The sequence below is a fragment of the Diceros bicornis genome, chromosome 1 (genome assembly GCF_020826845.1).
Source record: "Diceros bicornis minor isolate mBicDic1 chromosome 1, mDicBic1.mat.cur, whole genome shotgun sequence".
Taxonomy (NCBI): domain Eukaryota; kingdom Metazoa; phylum Chordata; class Mammalia; order Perissodactyla; family Rhinocerotidae; genus Diceros; species Diceros bicornis.
In genome coordinates, this window is record NC_080740.1 from 3,345,834 (window position 1) to 3,363,965 (window position 18,132).

An 18,132-nucleotide genomic window follows, 5' to 3' on the forward strand; every position below is an offset into this window, starting at 1 on the left:
CTAACATCTGTGCCCATCTTCCTCTACTTTATATAGGACGCCGCCACAGCATGGCTTGACGAGTGGTGCATCGGTGTGCACCCGGGATCCGAACCGGTGAACCCTGGGCCGCCGAAGCGGAGTGCGCGAACTTAACTGCTTGCGCCACTGGGCCGGGCCCCCAAGAGATTTATTAAATAGCCCAAGTCCCCAAAGCAGGAGTGGTGGGACGAAGAGGGGAGTCACAGACTACCTTCCAGGATAGTCTGTTTGGGCTACTATAACAGAAGCCCACAGACTGGGTGGCTTACAAACAACAGAAGTTTATTTCTCACAGTTCTGGAGGCTAGAAGTCTGAGATCAGGGTGCCAGCACAGTTGGGTGAGGGTCCTCTTCTGGATCGTAGACTTTTAGTTGTATCTTCATGTGGCAGAAGGGGCTAGGGAGCCCTGTGGGGTCTCTTTTATAAGGGCACTAATGCCATTTATGGGGGCTCGACCTTCCTGACCTGCACCTCCCCACCTCCTGACAGCATCACATTGGGGGTTAGGACTTCATCATATGAACTTGGGGGGACACACTCAGATGTGCACACACCTGCGTATTCTTTGCTGCTCATGTTAATTGTTCAGGTTGCATTTCTTTTCCAGAACAGGTAGAGAGTAGTTCAGTCCATGGCATGTGAAGGTCTGCCTTGATTTGGCATTTGCTGCCTTAAGTTCTGAAAGCGTAGCATTTGGTTCCTAGTTCCAAGTTCCTTTAACGGTAGATAGTTCCTTTGTAACAGTCATTTTTCAAAATATTGAGGTTAGTGTTGCTTTAGGAAACACATTGTTACGTGAGGGCCATAGAAAACCTGATCTGGGAAGGGGACTTTTAGTTTTCCTGAGGACTTGAGTAAACAGCGTGAGGAGGGAAAAGGCCCAAGTTCTACCTGCCTCACAACAGACATTGCATTTTTTGGAACACATCCAATCTTGCTCAGCCGCTTGTGCAGTTCAGATTGCCTAGAATGACACAGCCTCGTTCTTGGGTTTCTCTTGGTGAAGATTATCAACAAGGAACTTACTCGCCAGAAAATAAAACCATTCACTCCAACAAGAAAGATACAAATTCAGACATTAAATTATTTTTCACAATATTTTTGAAACTGAAGTAAAACTACTATTCTATTTTTTAAATTGAAAGTGAAATATATTATGAAGTATGAGTTCGGTAATTGAAATCTAATCTAAACTAAAATATTTAGGAATTTTAATGGTAGATCTAAAAAGAACCTATATGCTAATTTCCTGGGGGATTACACCAAAGATAGTATTACATAGTTAATTGGCAAGACTTTCTAGAATGTAGGAACTATCCTGTGAGGGATCCCCTTTTTGGGGGAGACCTTTTGAGGCTGGCTAGCCTTTTCTCTTTGAGGAAAAGGCGCACCTAAGCCATCAGAAGCAAAATTAAAATCTGTCCAAACTTCAGAGAAGGGCACGGGACAGTTCTTCAGTGTGCAGCACTGGCCTTGTGACAGGACGTTGAACATCCCTGGCCACTAAGCACCAGGTGCCAGGACGGGGTCTCCCAGCATTTGCCACCTCGTGTCTTCCCCCATGCCTGTAAGCGTGCACAGGTCCCCACTAACATCAAGACAGACAGAAGACTTCGTTTTTCTCGCCACTGCGCTAGAAGTGCTAAACAGTGGCTTCCCAATTTCCGAAGACCGTGGCCCCTTTTGAGTCCTCGTTCTCCTGGACTTCACTGCTGTGCTTTGTAAGCGCTAAGCATTGTGTATTATTATAGAACTATTTAAGCTCTTGAATTGTTGGTGAGCTGTCCATGTGTTTGGCCTTGTCTCTTCCAGAGGGCAGGACCTTATATTTCTCTGTGCCTTTATTAATATTCAGGACAACGTTTTTAATACTCGGAAGACTTTTTTGTAACTCACTGCCGCATTTTAATATATTTATCCTATAGGAAAGTACTTTTTGTCTCAATCTTGAATCCCCAATGCTGAATTTCTCAAGTCTTTATTTTGTATGTGATAGAAATTTGTGCTTGTTATTCTTAGCATATGTAGGCCACATTTGTTCAGATCACAGGAGCCGGGGAGTGTAGCTGGATTTCCATCACTATAACAATGATTTTGTCCTCGGCTTTCAGCAGTGAGACCATCTGAACGCCAGCTCTCACTCGCTTCCTCCTTTCTAAGGCACAGCTCATGACCCCTTTTCCCAGTGAAGTCTTTTTGGATGACTTCGACCACAAATTCTCTTCTCTCCTTTTCCTGACCTCTCACAGCCTTTGTTGTTGACGTGGTGATCTCCACTTCTTACCTCTTGTGCACTGCTCCACCCGCCCTCATCAGGCCCATCCTTCCACCAACACGGCTGTGGCCAGGAAGACCCGCAGCCTCTCAAATCACGACTCTAGTGGGTCCTTCTCAGTTCTTATCTCTGCTTCACTTACCCACAGCATTTGCTGGCTTCTCCACCTCTCTTAGGTTTTGTCGTATTACTCCCCTTCTAAATTTCTAACGTAGCAATAGAGTCAGATGGTCAGGATTGTAGGACCTGGGTTGGAATCCTAATTCTGCCACTTACTAGTTATGTGACCTTGGGCAAGGTGCACAGCGTCCCTGTGCCTCACTTTTCCCATCTGTAAAATGGGGATCATATCAGGAGGTACTCTGTATGGTTGTGGGAATTAGATGAATTAAAATGCCCTCAGAACATCGTCCAGCACAATAAATAGTGCTTAATAAGTGTCGCCCCTGATTATCTCTCTATCCTCAATGTCTTTTGTGAGCTCTTCGTCCTCCACCTTTCTCTTGGAGTTCTCCAAGTTTCTATTCCAAGCCTTTTTGAACTTGTATGTATCCACTCCCTCATCTCATTTACTCCCAATGACCTTAACTGCGTTCCATATTGACCAGATCTTTCTCTGCACCCCAGACCTCTTTCCTGAGCTCCAGATCTGTGCTTTTGACCTACCTTGGACACCAGTCGTCACATTTCAAGTTCATTATGGCTAATATTCATTTTTTTCTCTCCAAGTCCCCCATCTGCTTTTCCTTCCACTTTCCCCATCTTTGTCAATGGCACTGTCTACCTGGTTTCTCAAACTAGGAACCAAGGAGTCACCCTAGATTCCTCCTGGTTCTTATCCCCTACATCTAGTTAAGCACCAAGCCCTGTCTGTTTTGTCCCTTAATCCCAATCTTTGCTCTCCCTAGACATTGGGCTTTCTTGCAGGCTCTCAATGTCTTTTACCTGAGCAATAGCAACGTCTCTTACTTGGTTTCTCTGACTCCGGTCTCTATCCCCTTCCAACCCATCCTTCACCTGCTGCCATGGTGATCTCTGTAAAACACAGTTTGGATCACATCCCTTTCCTGCTTAAAGCCACTCTGTGGCTTGAAGTTCACATTACTTAGTATGACGTGTTGTTGAGGCATGGATCAAGTTTCCATCCTTCTCTCCTACCACCACCTGTCCACACCCTCTCAATGGCTCTATGAACAGCCCTTTCTCTTGGGCGTCCATGAGCTTGTGCCCATTTCTTCTGCCTGAAATGTCCTCCTGTTGCATGGTCTGCCTGTGAACGTCTGTTGTCTACCTCAGTGATTTTCAACAGGGATCTCTGTTGGCATTTGGGATGGCACAGTTCTTTGTGCAGGATCGATTGGGCATCATAGAACACTTAGCATCCGTGGTTCCTGGGTGCTGAATGCCAGTAGCAGCTCCCTTCCCCCTTCTGCTCTTCCCCTCACGCCACCAGCCCAGTCTTGTCAGAACCAAAAAAGATGCCCACCCCACCCCCGCCCCATTTCCAAATGCCTTTCTAGGTAGAAATGCCCCTAGTTAAAACCTACTATATTCTTTAAGACTCAGCTTAGGCCCCATCTCCTTGGGGAGCCATGCCCGATACCTCAGCTGCTGACGGATCTGAGTACATTTCTGCCTCCCTGGACTCACTGAAGCCCACACATTTTATATGCTCAATGTTTCCCTCTCACTGGGCTGGCAGTTCCTCTAGGACAGGATTCAACTTTGCATCCCCGGTGCCTAGGAGATAATGGATACTCAGTAAAGATCTGTAGGATAAATGAATTTATTATCTTTGGTATTTAGTTGTCTATTAATTTAGCTTGTAATTCACCTATTTCACATCTTTCTTTTCAAATAGATTTATAGGTACCTGAAGGGAGACACTAACACTCCTTTTCTTTTTTTATCTAGTACTATGCATATACCAGTTCAGAGTAAATGTGCCGAACGAAAGTAAACATTTAGAGAGTAGTCATATTTCTAAGGTTAAAACATTTCTTTTAATCTTTGCTTTAAGGTCATATTTCTAAATGTTAAAGCATCTTTCTAGAATTTCTCCAGGTTTTACACGTTAGTTTTATGGTCTAGAATTGTGTATACTAATCTAGCTATTCTAGTTTAAGAATGTTTTATGTTTTTACAAAGACTGTCTGAAGCCTGGTTGGGGATGGGGAGGTGGAAGAGGGTGCACACAGCCACAGTTTTCTGCCTGAAATACAGATGAAGCCATGGGGGTGATGGTGGCTGTCTCCTCTGAATGGTTAGCTTTAATTAGTTTCTAAGAACCCCTCTCTGGCTAGAGACGCTTCCAAGTATCAGAAGAATTTTCCATGTACCTGTCCCCCCAGCTACTCTCTGCCTCTACTTTCTTCTCCAGTCCATTCAGCAGTCTTGGGGTCAGTCTCATGAAAAGGCAACCCTAGGTGAGGTACTGCCTCACTTCAAACCCTTCAGTGGCTTGGCATTGCCTCTAGAAGGGGTTTTTCAAGCAGAAGAATGTGCTTTTTCTCTTGAATCTCAAACCTTAAATTAAGCCCATGACGCCACAAAGAGAACCAGTCTCATGATTTAGCAGTTATGTTGTTTTCACCAATAAATAGTATTTCCTACCTTTTTTCCCTAGGATGGGAGAAACATTTCTTTCCTAGGGTTGTTCTGAATTTCTTGGTATTTTAAAAATCCAGATTCATTCTTAAGGTTGAAGCCTTGCTGCCATGCAAAATAATCAAAACATGTCACAGGCTGGGAAAGAAATTCTAAAAACGTCTTAAGCAATGGCAATATCATTGGAAAATCAGAGAGAAAGAGTGAGGGAGAGAGAAACCACCTGTGTAGCCATCACAAGAGAAAAAATTGACAAGGATACATAAATTCTAGCATGGTATATATTTTTTTGGTGAGGAAGAGTCTCTCTGAGCTAACATCTGTTGCCAATCCTCCTCTTTTTTTGCTTGAGGAAGATTAGCCCTGAGCTAACATCTTTGCCAGTTTTCCTCTATTTTGTATGTGGGTCACCACCACAGCACGGCTGATAAGTGGTGTAGGTCCGCCGCCCAGGATCCGAACCTGTGAACCCGGGCTGCTGAAGTGGAGCACTTCACTTCAGCAGTGGAGCACTGCTGAAGTGGACTTAACCACTATGCCACGGGGCTGGCCCCTAGCATGATATTTTTAAATCGACAATTTTTAGATAATTGTAGATTCACATTCAGTTATAAGAAACAATATGGAGATACTTTGTATTCTCTGCCCAGTTTCTCCCAGTGGTAACATTTTACAAAAGTGTAGCATAATATCTCAATCAGTATTGACGCTGCTACAATGCACCCATCTTACTCAGGTTTCCCAGTTTCTTAGATTCATTAGTACCTGTGACTTTAAATTTCTATACATTTTGTCTCCTATGTGGGTTCATGTGTCCACCACCACAGCCAAGGTACTGAATAGTCCAAAATCACAAGGCTCCCTCTTGTCGCTCTTTTATAATCACAACAGCCTTCCTTCCTCTCTCTCTTAATATGTTTTTAACCCCTGGCAACCACTAATCTGTCTTCCATTTCTACAATTTTTTTCATTTCAGAAATATTATATAAATGGGATTATATAGCCTGTAACCTTTCGGGATTGGCTTTGATCACTCAGCATAATTTCCTGAAGATTGATCCACGTTGCTTGTATCAATAGTTTGCTCCGTGTGTGTGTGTGTGTGTGTGTGTGTGTGTGTGTGTGTGTGAGGAAGATTAGCCCTGAGCTAACATCTGTTGCCAATCCTCCTCTTTTTGCTGAGGAAGATTGGCCCTGGGCTAACATCCGTGCCCATCCTCCCTTCTTGATACGTGGGACGCCACCACAGCATGGCTTGATAAGTGGTGCATAGGTCTGTGCCTGGGATCCAAACCTGTGAATCCTGGGCACTCCAAAGTGGAGTGCACAAACTTAACCACTATGCCACCAGGCTGGCCCCAGTCTGCTCCTTCTTATTGCTGAGTAGTATATATGCTGTGGTGTGCATGTACGTGGGGCTCTATGTATGCATGCATGCACGCACATGTGCTCCAGAGAGTTGAACCGTTCGCCTGTTGAAGGACGTCTGGGCTGATTCTAGGTTTTGGCTATTACAAATAAGGCTGCTGTGAACAATCACATACAGGTTTGTGTGTGAACATAAATTTACTTCTCTGGAGGGAAAATACCCAGTAGTGGAATTGCTGGTTGGCAGTTGCATGTTTAGTTAAGAAACAGCCAACAGTTTTTGGAGTGGCTATATCATCTTGTCTTCCCCCCAGCAACATATGAGTGATTCAGTTTCTCCACATCCTCTCTGGCATTTGGTGATGCCACTGTTTTTTGTTTTAGCCATTTGAATGGTATGTATTGATATCTCATTGTGGGTTTTTTTTTTTTTTTTTGGTGAGGAAGATCAGCCCTGAGCTAACATCCATGCTAATCCTACTCTTTTTGCTGAGGAAGACCGGCTCTGAGCTAAGATCTATTGCCAATCCTCCTCCTTTTTCTCCCCAAAGCCCCAGTAGATAGTTGTATGTCATAGTTGCACATCCTTCTAGTTGCTGTATGTGGGACGCGGCCTCAGTGTGGCCGGAGAAGCAGTGTGCCAGTGTGCGCCTGGGATCCGAACCCAGGCCGCTAGTAGCAGAGCGTGCACACCTAACCGCTAAGCCACCGGGCCGGCCCCTCTCATTGTGGTTTTAATTTACAATTCCCTCATGGCCTGTGCTGTTGAACATCTTCCTCTGTGCTTATTTGCCATCTGTATATCCTCGTCAGTGAAATTTCCATGTCTTTTGTCCGTTTTCTAATTGGATTGTTTCAGAGGTCTTTATATATCCTAGATACTAGTCCTTTGGTAGATATTTTCTCCCAGTCTGTGGCATGTCTTTTCATCCCCCTCACATGGGCTTTTACAGAGCAAGTTTTTAACTTTGATGTCTGGCATGGTTAAAAAAAATAGTTCTTAGCATTTTTCATGTTCAGGGGTCCATTGAGAATCTGATAAAAGCTATAAACTCTTGTCAGAAAAATGCACAAACACACAAAACTTTGCGTCTAATTTCATGGAGTTCATAGACTCTATAAGGTCCATTGATGGACCATATGTTATGAACTCATGGCTCGATTACTGTTGCATTAGTTTACAGCAATCCCACATAAGACTCAGGGAGAGTTGCTCTTTGCTTATCAAGGTAAAACATGGCAAACCTTGTAGTTTACAATATAAGAGCCAGCTTCTTAGCTGGCTCTTAGCTTAGGTTCTCTATGAGGACCTGGCTCAAATGGCCCTGTCTCAGCGATACATTTCTTGACTACTCTGGGAGACATAGCCAGATGCTGCTTTAAACTTTTGTAGGTTGAACAGCTACACCCCGAACAGTCTGTCTTATATTGACTTCAGTCTTTCAGGCGTCAGCAAATGAAGGGGCCTGTGGGCTTTCACCCCTGTCAGTTCAGTTTCAGCAGCATGACTCTCTTGTCTTCATGTGTGACTTATTTTTCTTGCTCTATTTCTTTGCTTTATATAAATGAGTGGGCAAGAGAAATGGGATACTGGTGAAGAGGCAGGGTCTGACGAATTCGCCATGATCGCTGTCTGCCCAGTAGAGAGTTGTCGGCGTCGGCTGGGCTCCCGTGAAACTCGATCTGCTTCCCCCACGGTGGAACGCAGCAAGTGGAGCACTCGGCGGGAGAAGCGCAGGGATGGGGGGGGGGGGGTCGAGCGCATCCCGCGGGAGAGGCCGGGACAGCAGGGAGTCAAGCACACGGCGGGAGAAGCCGGGATAGATTTTGTTGAAAATTCTGACTAAAAGGTAATGTGTGATTAGGAGTGTTATTGTTAGGTCTCTGGAAAGGACCCTCGGCCCCTGTCAGTGTGTTGTGCACCTTCCGTCACAGATTTAGTGTATTTTAGGGAAGGATTATGTCGAAAAGTAAGAGGCCAATGACCTTTACTGCCTCTGGCTTCCAAATCTGTTACTCCAACCTGTCAAACTCCTTAGCGTCTCCTAAAAATAGCGTGCATCCGTGTTTTCCTTTGTGCTGAGACCCCAGTTCCGTTTCTATAACTAACTTACCACGTCCTGCTTGCCCCCAATGGCATTACTCCTTACCGCCTGACTCTTCATGGAGGTAGGTCTTATCCCACCCAGACTGTGAGCTCATCAATGATGGGGGCAGTGTTTATATATTGTAATATCCCTCCCATGACAGCCTGCATGGTCCTGTGCATGTAGTAAGTGACGGTGACTTGACTTTTGGACACAGCAGAGGGACCTCAGAGCTCTCTCGCTAATGAGGAAACTGACGCCTTGACGGGTTGTGTCTTGTCCACGATACTTGAGTGACTGGGCTTTGTGCTGACTAGGAAGGATACACGAAATGGGTTAATAGCATAAGTGAGACGGTAAAGGATGTTCAATAGACTTATAAAAAGCTTTTTAAGGGCTTAATCACTTTGTGTGTAAATACATTCTGTGAAATACAAGTGAGTGTGACAGCTTTGGAGGAACATTTTGTTGGCAGCTAGCTCACACTCCTCCTTGTGCTTTGTAAACATTCTCTAGCTTAGGCTGCCCCATTTCAGACCGACTGGCTCCCCTTCCTCCTCCCCACTCTCCCCCATAGTTTGAATTAATGAGATCCTACTGAATACTTACAGTTGCTGTTTCTAATCTTCAGATAGTCTCCCTACACTCTGAGCTCCAATAATTCAACCAAATAATTGACTCTGTCACTGAGAGCTGCTCAGACCTGCGTGGCTCAGGTAGATAACTCTGGTCTGAAGCAGGTCTGTACACATCGTCGTGTATTCAGCAGTAGGTGTTTCTAGAATGCTCTCTTCTCACCCCTTCCCATTGCGCTAGCATTGGCAGGTTTTACTTAGACTTGGCCTTACCTGCCAGCTGTCTCCCTGTGCTTTACTCTCTCCAGTTAGTATAACAGTTGTGAAATACAACTCCAGTTCTGCACTCCTGGGGTCGTGTGAGGAGCTGGGAATCAAAGTTTCCCTCGAAGTGCAGAAGGTCTCAGACTGAGATGGCAACAGAATTGCCCCGTAGGAATTACTCTGCCCTTCAAACTTGAGAACTGTAAGGGGAATATTCAGCTCTATAAAATCAAATGAAATTCTGTGGAGCTTATAGTATATTTCTCAGGTACAGTGCTCTCCAGAATTCCTGGACATTCCTCTGGGCTGTCAGGAGGAGGCTGGGCTGGGCAGGTCCATTTCAGACCTGCCTGGCCCCAAATCCTGCTGAATCACTTGAATCACTCTAAGATTTAGAGGTTCTGAGTTGAAATACAGATTCAAATGCTTTAAATGAACCTTTTGTGTATGCTTAATGTGCAATAATAATAAATAATTGTGGCTAGCGTTTATTGAGCGATTATGATAGGCACTAAGTGTATTATTCTCTTCTTACTCTCTCAAGTCTCTGAACCCTCACAACAGTCTTATGAGGTTGGTACTGTTACTGGTTGTACTTGACAGGTGAGAAACCAGCCCAGGGAGGGGAAATGACGGGCCGGCAGTCACCCAGTTAGAACATGCACAGCCAGTGTCCCAGCATGGCCTGTTCCCCAGCCTGTGCTTCTGACTGGGAGGGGTGTGCTGCCCTTTAGCCGAGCACCTCGCTGTCTCTCAGGCCATATTTGCGTTACAGAAGGACCTTGTGCTGAGGCTGAGGGGAGCCTGGGCTCTGGGGTCAGACAGGTGGATTCACACGCCGGCTTGACCACCTCCAGCTGCTCGACCTCAGTCAAGGGGTCCAACTTTGCTGAGTGTTTCTTTCCTTGTATGTAAGTGGAGACAGGGCTGACCTGAGGAGAGCAGGTGTCAGGGAGGCCCCTCAAGTGAAGCGCCTTAAAAGATTTCATAGGAAGCAGTGGTAGAAAAAAGACTTGCCTGGAGTTTTATTTTTTTTGAAAATGAAACTAAAATTATGAAAAGTATTCTATTTCCTATTTCCTTAGCCACAGGATGCAGCAGAGCATTGTGGTTAGGGTACTGCCCGGGAGCAGGCTGCTTAAATGCCGGCTCTGCCATGTTTGGTGTGACCTGATGTGACTTTTCACCTCTGCGCTCATTCTCAGAGTGAATCAATTGTGTGTGTGTGAGACATTAATTGGGGTGAGTTGTGACTATTTTTCTGACAACATTAATTGCACAGTAGGACATCCATGCTATCACATTTGATTTTCAAAATCCTATGTTATGAGGGTCCTTTTTATTAGAATTACCCAAGAACTTCTTCCACTGTCTCATAGGGTAGGGAGGAAAATGTGTTCTTATTTCTTTACCACTGAAACTATCTTTAAGCCTTTATCTCATTATGAGTGTTCTTTTTCACTTGTTGATGGACCTCTGCCACGTTCTCATTGATCAATAGTTTGATGATTTGAGTTCTCCAATGCTCAAAAATACTTTTCTCAACTTTATTTAACCTTATTTCATGTTTTTAAAAAAAAGATTTCCAATTCTGTTTTAAATTGATTTGTATTTTGTTTACAACATCTAGTAACCACACCAAGACCAAAACAAACAACTACAAAAAAAATTGTTGATGTACAAGATGGACTTGCTGGAGAATAGAAGCTGGCATTAAGTGGGGATGGGGTGGGGTGGACAATGAACAGAGGAGGGAGTTACTTGTAATTTTATAGGTGGTCAGTTCACTTAAGAATATTTTTATGTTCAGGTAACTTTTGCTTCAGTGTAACCTTGTAGCTGTAGGGACTTGTAAATGAAGATTCAGTAACTAGGACTTCCTGCATGTTCCTCTCAGGACTGCTGTGAGGGTTCTCTGAGATGGTGTTTGTAAAATAGCACAGTGCTGACACATCATTAGCCTTCCAATGAGGTTGCTAATAGTGTTGATAAATATTTGAGCATTATCTGTTATAATATAGGCTTTATAATAGGCATACAAGCCAATGATTTTTAGCACGTTCAAAGACAAAATTAAAGTCATGGGTTTTATATTGAATGAGTCTAAGAATATTTCATTTAGATGCAAAAACATGAGAAACCCAGAATTTCATAAAGTCAAGAACTGATTTTTTTCTGGATAAGTTAAATGTTATATTTTCTTTCCTTTTTAATTTAAAGTATTCTTTTTACCTGTTGAAAATGGTCTAATATTTTTCTTTAGAGTTAACTAGCAATCAAAGATATTAGGAAGAATGCATAATATTCCAATATGTCTAAAACATTGGATCTTTTGCATCTTGACGTGCTTTCATAAGATTTGTTTTCCCTTTTGGGAGCAAACTTAAAAATTGTGGCTGTATGCTAAGACCCCAAATCATTCCCTGTGTCTGCCAGCAAGACTGGAAATATTTTGGCTTTTACTTTCCCAAGAAACATTTTTGAAAAATGCAGTACTTAAAAAACAAAACAAAACAAAAATGAAAAAACCCCTCGAGTCTGAATGTTTGAAATTGCCAGTGGAGAACTCGAGCCTTAGGAAGTAAAATGGAGTGTAGAGCACGACGTTTATGTAGTGAAAGCTACAGCGTGTGAGGAACTTGGGCAGCTGTAATTTGCCTAGCGAATACCAACTTGTTTTATTAAAGTTGGCGTGAAAAGAGGCATGGCATGGTTTAGCCGTGCAGCCCTGCAAGTGAGCACAGAACTTTCAGCTCTTTGCTGTCAGATGAATTACTTCTGGAAAAATCCAAATGAGAATATAGTTTTCTATATCTATTTCAGCTTGAAGTTTGACTACTTTGTTGAGTATATAATATATTTGCCCCAATGATTCTCTCTTCAGCTCAAGTAGGAAATTCTGATAGGAGTTTTGGAAGGATTAGAACTGAGGGTGAGAACTCTGGGGACTTTCGTTTATTCTTTCAAGAAGTGAAAAGTAGTTTCTCTGAAAAAATAATTGCTGCTCGAAATGGTGTTTAAATTTCTGTACTGAAAAATGAAAAAAAGAGTAGGCAAGAATAATGAAATATGAGTTACTAAACATAAGATAAAATACAGATAACATGTCATCTAGCCCTTGATGTTTCACCTTTTGGCTGAGATCTTATAATCTGAATTCGAGGCAGGCGTTGGATGCAGTCGGCCTCGTACTGACTCAAAAGTTGGAGACATTGGATGCTTTCTAGAGCTGTGTGACACTGGACTCCACTGCAGTCCGGCTCCTGCCGCCTTCTCACCGTGTCAGTGCAGAACTGAGGAGGCTCCGGTGAGCTCGCCCCTCCACGGGCCGTGCCTCAGTCTACGAAGCCTGGAGGAAAATCAGTGGGAGAAGTACCTATAGCCTGACAAGTAGGGGAAAAGGCTACTTTATTGGAGCAGATATTCAAAATGTTGTCATGTACTCAAATAAAAAATGATAGCATGTATCCTTACTGTATGTATCTATTTATAAATCATATAATGTCAGTGAGACTAATGTTATGAATGTGTCATTATTTTGAAAACCTTTGTTTAATAATTGTAACACTTTGTAATACTTCAGCTTGAATATCTGGTTCAAAGTACTGTTTACTTTGAAATTGGCTTCAAAGTGTGTCATAGTTGAAAAAGATACCTCACTCTGATACGTAGATTCTCATTGGAGAAGTGCAGTGCTGGCTGCACTTATGAAGGGAATTATGTTTTAACCCTATCCACCAATTACACAAAAGTTTCTTGTTTAAATGTGGCTAGTAAATTCCCATCTTTCCTGATGTCAGTCACTCCTGCAAATCAATCAGAAGTTTAAAAATTTTAAATGCATTTAAAAAATACAAAACCCATGAAACATTAATTTTGAAAGATTTAAAAAATAGCTTTTTTCAAAAATTTAAAGCATGCAGATGTGAGGACTTGTAGGTGGCAAAATTGAAATAATTTTTGCAACAAAATCACAAAACAGTGAAAACGTGTAAATACTTTTTCAAAATGTTCTTAGTATGGCATATACTGTCTATAACCTAAGTTTCTTTTGAGATGCATTTTCTTGTTCTCTTATTAAAATATCACCCCTTTTTTGAAGAGATAGGATATTTATTTGAAAAAATGTTTTTAGAAAAACATCTGCTACGAATAGCCACTTTTCATCTCAGAAAAACCAACAAGTTTGGAACATGTAGTTTTGTAAGAAAATTAGGTAGTATGTGTTTAAGGTAGACAGTTTTTTCAAGTACTTTGCTGCAATATAACCAACACCTCATGTGGTAAAGATTTTTATGGTCATTTCCCAACTCATTACAGAAATTGTTAAGATTTGACCACGTTTGAAGGTCTTATTTCTATAAAATTAGTCTCATTGGTTGAAGGTCTGTGGAACTCAGCATGCTTTTGGCTTCGAGTTCTTCTTCACTCAGTCTTGCATGACAGAGAACGAAGAGGTGAATGGATTTCCCATTTTGCGCTAAGAGAAGCTGCCCTATCAGCGATTATACTTCCTATAGAAAATTATTATTATTATTATTTTTGTGAGGAAGATCAGCCCTGAGCTAACATCCATGCTAATCCTCCTCTTTTTGCTGAGGAGGACTGGCTCTGAGCTAACATCTATTGCCAATCCTCCTCCTTTTTTTCTTCCCCAAAGCCCCAGCAGATAGTTGTATGTCATAGTTGCACATCCTTCTGGTTGCTGTATGTGGGACGCGGCCTCAGCATGTCCGGAGAAGCGGTGCGTCAGTGCGAGCCCGGGATCCGAACCCGGGCCGCCATTAGCAGAGCGTGCGCACTTAACTGCTAAGCCATGGGGCCAGCCCGAAAATTATTTTTTTATTAAAGAAGTAATTCATTCTTCAGAATATGTCTCCATATTCTCACCAAAAGTGGTTTATTTTTGATATATTTTATCAGACAAAATTTAACAAACACCATAAACTGAGTGGTGGAAAACATCTGTACTTTCATCTAAGTGTATGGCGAACTTCCCACATGGCTTAACTTGTTCTAATATGTTTGCTTATTAAAATACTCAATGGTGTTCAGTTTTTCTCATAAAGGAATGCATTTTGGTTTGTTGCTTTATTTTCTGTATATTTCAGCCTTTTTTTTTTTTACCACTGCATTTACTATTGAATGCATTTCTTTTGCTATTTAGTAGAAATCTTAAAAGGATCTTCTAATTTTATCATCAAGTGTGGTGAAATTTTGTGAAAGGTGGGAATTGTATATGCTGTCACTGTAAACAGGTGAGAAAATTGCTAATGTCTTGAGGCCCAGCACACATTTAGGGTGAGGTCATGGTATGCGCTAGTGGGTAAGCATTCGTATTTTAAATGTCTTCCTGATAATTTTGAATTTTTGGGGATCACTTTGTCAGTGCTCTTGGGTTGGTCATTATTGTATTTCGTATCATGGCTGATGAATAATTCATTTTAGAAATGGGAGTCTCAGTTTTGTCATATTCTTGTTAGTATTATCCTTAATTTGAAGTTTCTTTCCTGGGAAGGACTCTGTAAGCCATTCATCTAATTTATGAGGTTAGTTTCATCAAAAATTGATTATAATCCATAATTCCATTTAAGTGGACCCATGTAAACTGCCACAGACCACCATGTGTTGAAAATGGGGACCAAGGAGCAGTCCCGTGTCATTCCTCGGCCTTGTGGGACCCCTGGTCTTCTCTCAGGATGACGTGTGGATGTATCTTGTGACCTGGGAGGGTGTAAGGGCAGCATGTGTATGAAGTAATAGTAAAACTTAAGTTAAATGACTTTATAAAAAATAAATAAAAATAGAACTTCTTGTATTTCCTCCTGGCCAAGAGTATCCTCTGGGGATTACTGTACTTAGTGTCACAACTCAGGTTGCTATGTGCCTGCCTTAAGAGGGGTCCCCAAAGTACTGCAGTTGTGCTGTGGCCCAGGCGCCAGAGCCCGGTGAGCAGAACCTGTCCCAGAGTACTCGGGGAGTGGGGGGTGGGTAAGGGGCAGTGGGTCTCTCTGTCCGCCCCGTTCAGATTTGCATGCAGCCCCCTCTTCACTTCATTCCAATCCTTAGGTCTCGTTTGTTCATCTGTGAGCTCTTCGAGGGCTGGACCACTTCCTGATCACTTTGTGTAATGCTTGGCCTGCTGTAGTGTTCAGTGAATCCCCTCCCCTTTTTTATTGAGGAATGATTGACATACAATCTATTAGTTTCAGGTGTACAACATAATGATTCGATATTTGTATATACTGCAAAATGAACACAATAAGTCTAGTTAACATCTCTCCCCATACACAGTTACAGAATTTTTTTTCCTTGTGTTGAGAACTTTTAAGATCTATTCTCTTAGCAACGTTCAAAAATACAGTATTAACCATAGTCACCATGCTGTACATTCCATCCCCAGGACTTATTTTACACCTGGAAACTTGTACCTTTTGACTCCCTTCAATGAACCACTTTTGAATGATGCTGGCTCCTTTCTTCCTGAGCTGGAAGCTGGTTTCTGGGTGTGGGATGTAAAGGGGCCGGCACACCCCGAGGCAGATAGGATGCACGGAACTGGTGGAGAGGCTGGTTAGTGTGACAGTGGCCTGAATCCCCGAAACTGGAACCTCTGGCCCTCTTGAAGACAGGCAATAGAACTGTCAAGGCTCCTGCCTTGACGGGCCAAAAGTGGATTTTGACCTGAGAGTAGCCTGTGCTCCAAGCGACTAACTGAGATGATGCTCTCAACATGCTTCTGTTGACCTTTCTTGGCCTTCCGAGATATGCGTTCTCTCTGGGAGCAGTCAGTGGGGTAATGTCTGGAGTGACAGGTTTTCCTTGTGTGGGAATTCATGGGAAAGAAGAAAGGAGGGGGGATGCTTTATACAGACAGCATCTCATTCTTGTATCCTTTGATTTTTGTCGCTGCGATTTTCCTATCTAATGAGCCACTCCTCCCTCGACGACGTTGGTAAGGAAGGGCAGGACACTCTGCGGGCTGGTTCCCCGGGCTCCGGCAGTAACGGCTTGCGTTTATTCTTTCCATTGCAGATGCGGACGCCATGGAGCTGAGCTGCACTGAAGTACCTCTTTACGTAAGTTCTGAAGCATTGGGCTTCAGTCTAAGTGGCCCTTCCTTAGACTCGAAACCCATGTGACTGAACTGGGGAGAAATGTTTTCCTCACTATTGAGTTGAGGCTTTTTAAAAACAACACCCTGAGCATTACCACGCAGTTCAGGTATTTGCGTGGAGCCTTTTAAAACTGGTTGGTTCCTGGTTCCAAAGTCTGAGTCTTAATTCTATTTCCCTGGGTACCTTTTTTTTAACCGTATAACTTCTGGACTCAGAAATACTCAGTTCATTCATGTGGATGATTTTTGAATATATTTTATAATAATATCCTGATAACAGCCAAGAATGTTTTCTGCATATCTTTTTGGGGGGAGGGTTCAGTAACAATTGTGTCAGCTAAAATTGTGAAATGGGAATTCAAAGGGAAAAGTGCTGGGACATATAGAGGATAGGTGGGGACCTGGGAAACAGAGATGCCCAGTGAGGTTCCTCATCAGATCTGCCTTCTGGGTGGAGGGAGGATTCTGCTCTTGAAAACAGCTACTGGCTATAACAGGGAAGGGAACTGACTGTGCCCCTGCACAGAAAACGGCAGATGGCTTTCTCTTCCTTCTTTATTTCAGGCAAAACCTCTTTCCTTGGAACCTAACTGTGTTGGTGGGGAGTGGACACGGATGTATGTGTGGGAACTGTGGTTTCAGGTGGCCTCTGAATCAGCAGCTCATGGAGTTCAGCAAGAGAACTCCATCTAGAATAGGATATGACCTCAATTCAAACTTATCCTACGTAGGACAAACTGTTAATAGAACGGACTATCAAGGAACTGGACAAATTTAACCAGAATTCTCAGTCAATTGAAATACATTTACTCACTTCCCCTTACCACACTCCACTACCCGGGGTACCCCCTTCTCCCTCCCCCTACACGCACTCTGCTTTGTTCTCTGAAGAAAGACAAAATGATAGAATAAATGGATTTCAGAATAAAAAAAAAAGCTGCCTCCTGGGCTACGCAGTGGTTTCTAGTACTCTCTGCAGGTTGTGACTCTTGGGTCATAATGTGTCTGTAGACGGTTGTGCTCTGCCCAGCCATAACTAAAGATAAAAAAGGCTGATCCAAGGCTGAACCTTGGAGCACGCCCACGTGTGTCTTTTGTGGTTTTTTTGTACCTTCCTCCTCCTTAGCTATATTCATTCCACCCTGGTCCTTTATCTCAAAACAAACAAATCCACAAACCCAATTGCTATATAAAATCTCATGGTTGATCAACCTCCTGGTGTAGCTATTTTGAACTCCTGCCTGCTAGATGAGGACCCCACTGGAGAAGAGGCAATGTACGTTGCCTAAGGAGAGACCAGACTTAGACCCAACAAAAGCAAAAATATTTTTCTAATTATCAAATAATGTATACTAATTAAAGTAAAATGAAAAATACAGAAACGTGTTAAAATGTCACTCATAATCTTATCCCCTATAGATATGTTATGTTAAAATATATGTTATCAGTTCTGAAGTGCAGTTGTTCTCATTTAACATCTCTGAGACTGAGATGCTCTTACACTGATGGTGCACCCTGGCTGACGTCGTGGTGTAGCTGTTACCTGTGTGTGTGACCTTGGTCACAACGATTCATTTTGTTGTCGCTTCAGATTACTTATGTGCCTTGCTGGTGCTACGTGAATTAATTGCTTTCAAAATGGTTTCACCATGATTTAGCATTAAAAGGCAAAGTTACTGTGTACCCTGAAAGGCATGGAAACAGCAGTACGATACATGGTAAAATCCGTATAAATTTAGAAGAGCTCTTCTGATAAGTAAAAAATAAAATTCTCACATTATGTCACAATGGGCATTTTTTCTTTTGGTGGAATATAA

At 42.7% G+C, this 18,132-nt stretch overlaps 1 protein-coding gene across 1 annotated transcript in view; it reads left to right on the forward strand.

Moving 5' to 3' along the window:
* Window positions 1-18,132, forward strand: part of ARHGEF28 (Rho guanine nucleotide exchange factor 28) — a 298,793-nt gene that overhangs the window by 36,372 nt on the left and 244,289 nt on the right. The window contains exon 2 of the mRNA XM_058560657.1: window positions 16,234-16,277. Within this exon, the coding sequence (XP_058416640.1) occupies window positions 16,245-16,277 (33 nt within the window). The 5' untranslated portion in view covers window positions 16,234-16,244. The remainder of the gene's footprint in view (window positions 1-16,233; window positions 16,278-18,132) is intronic.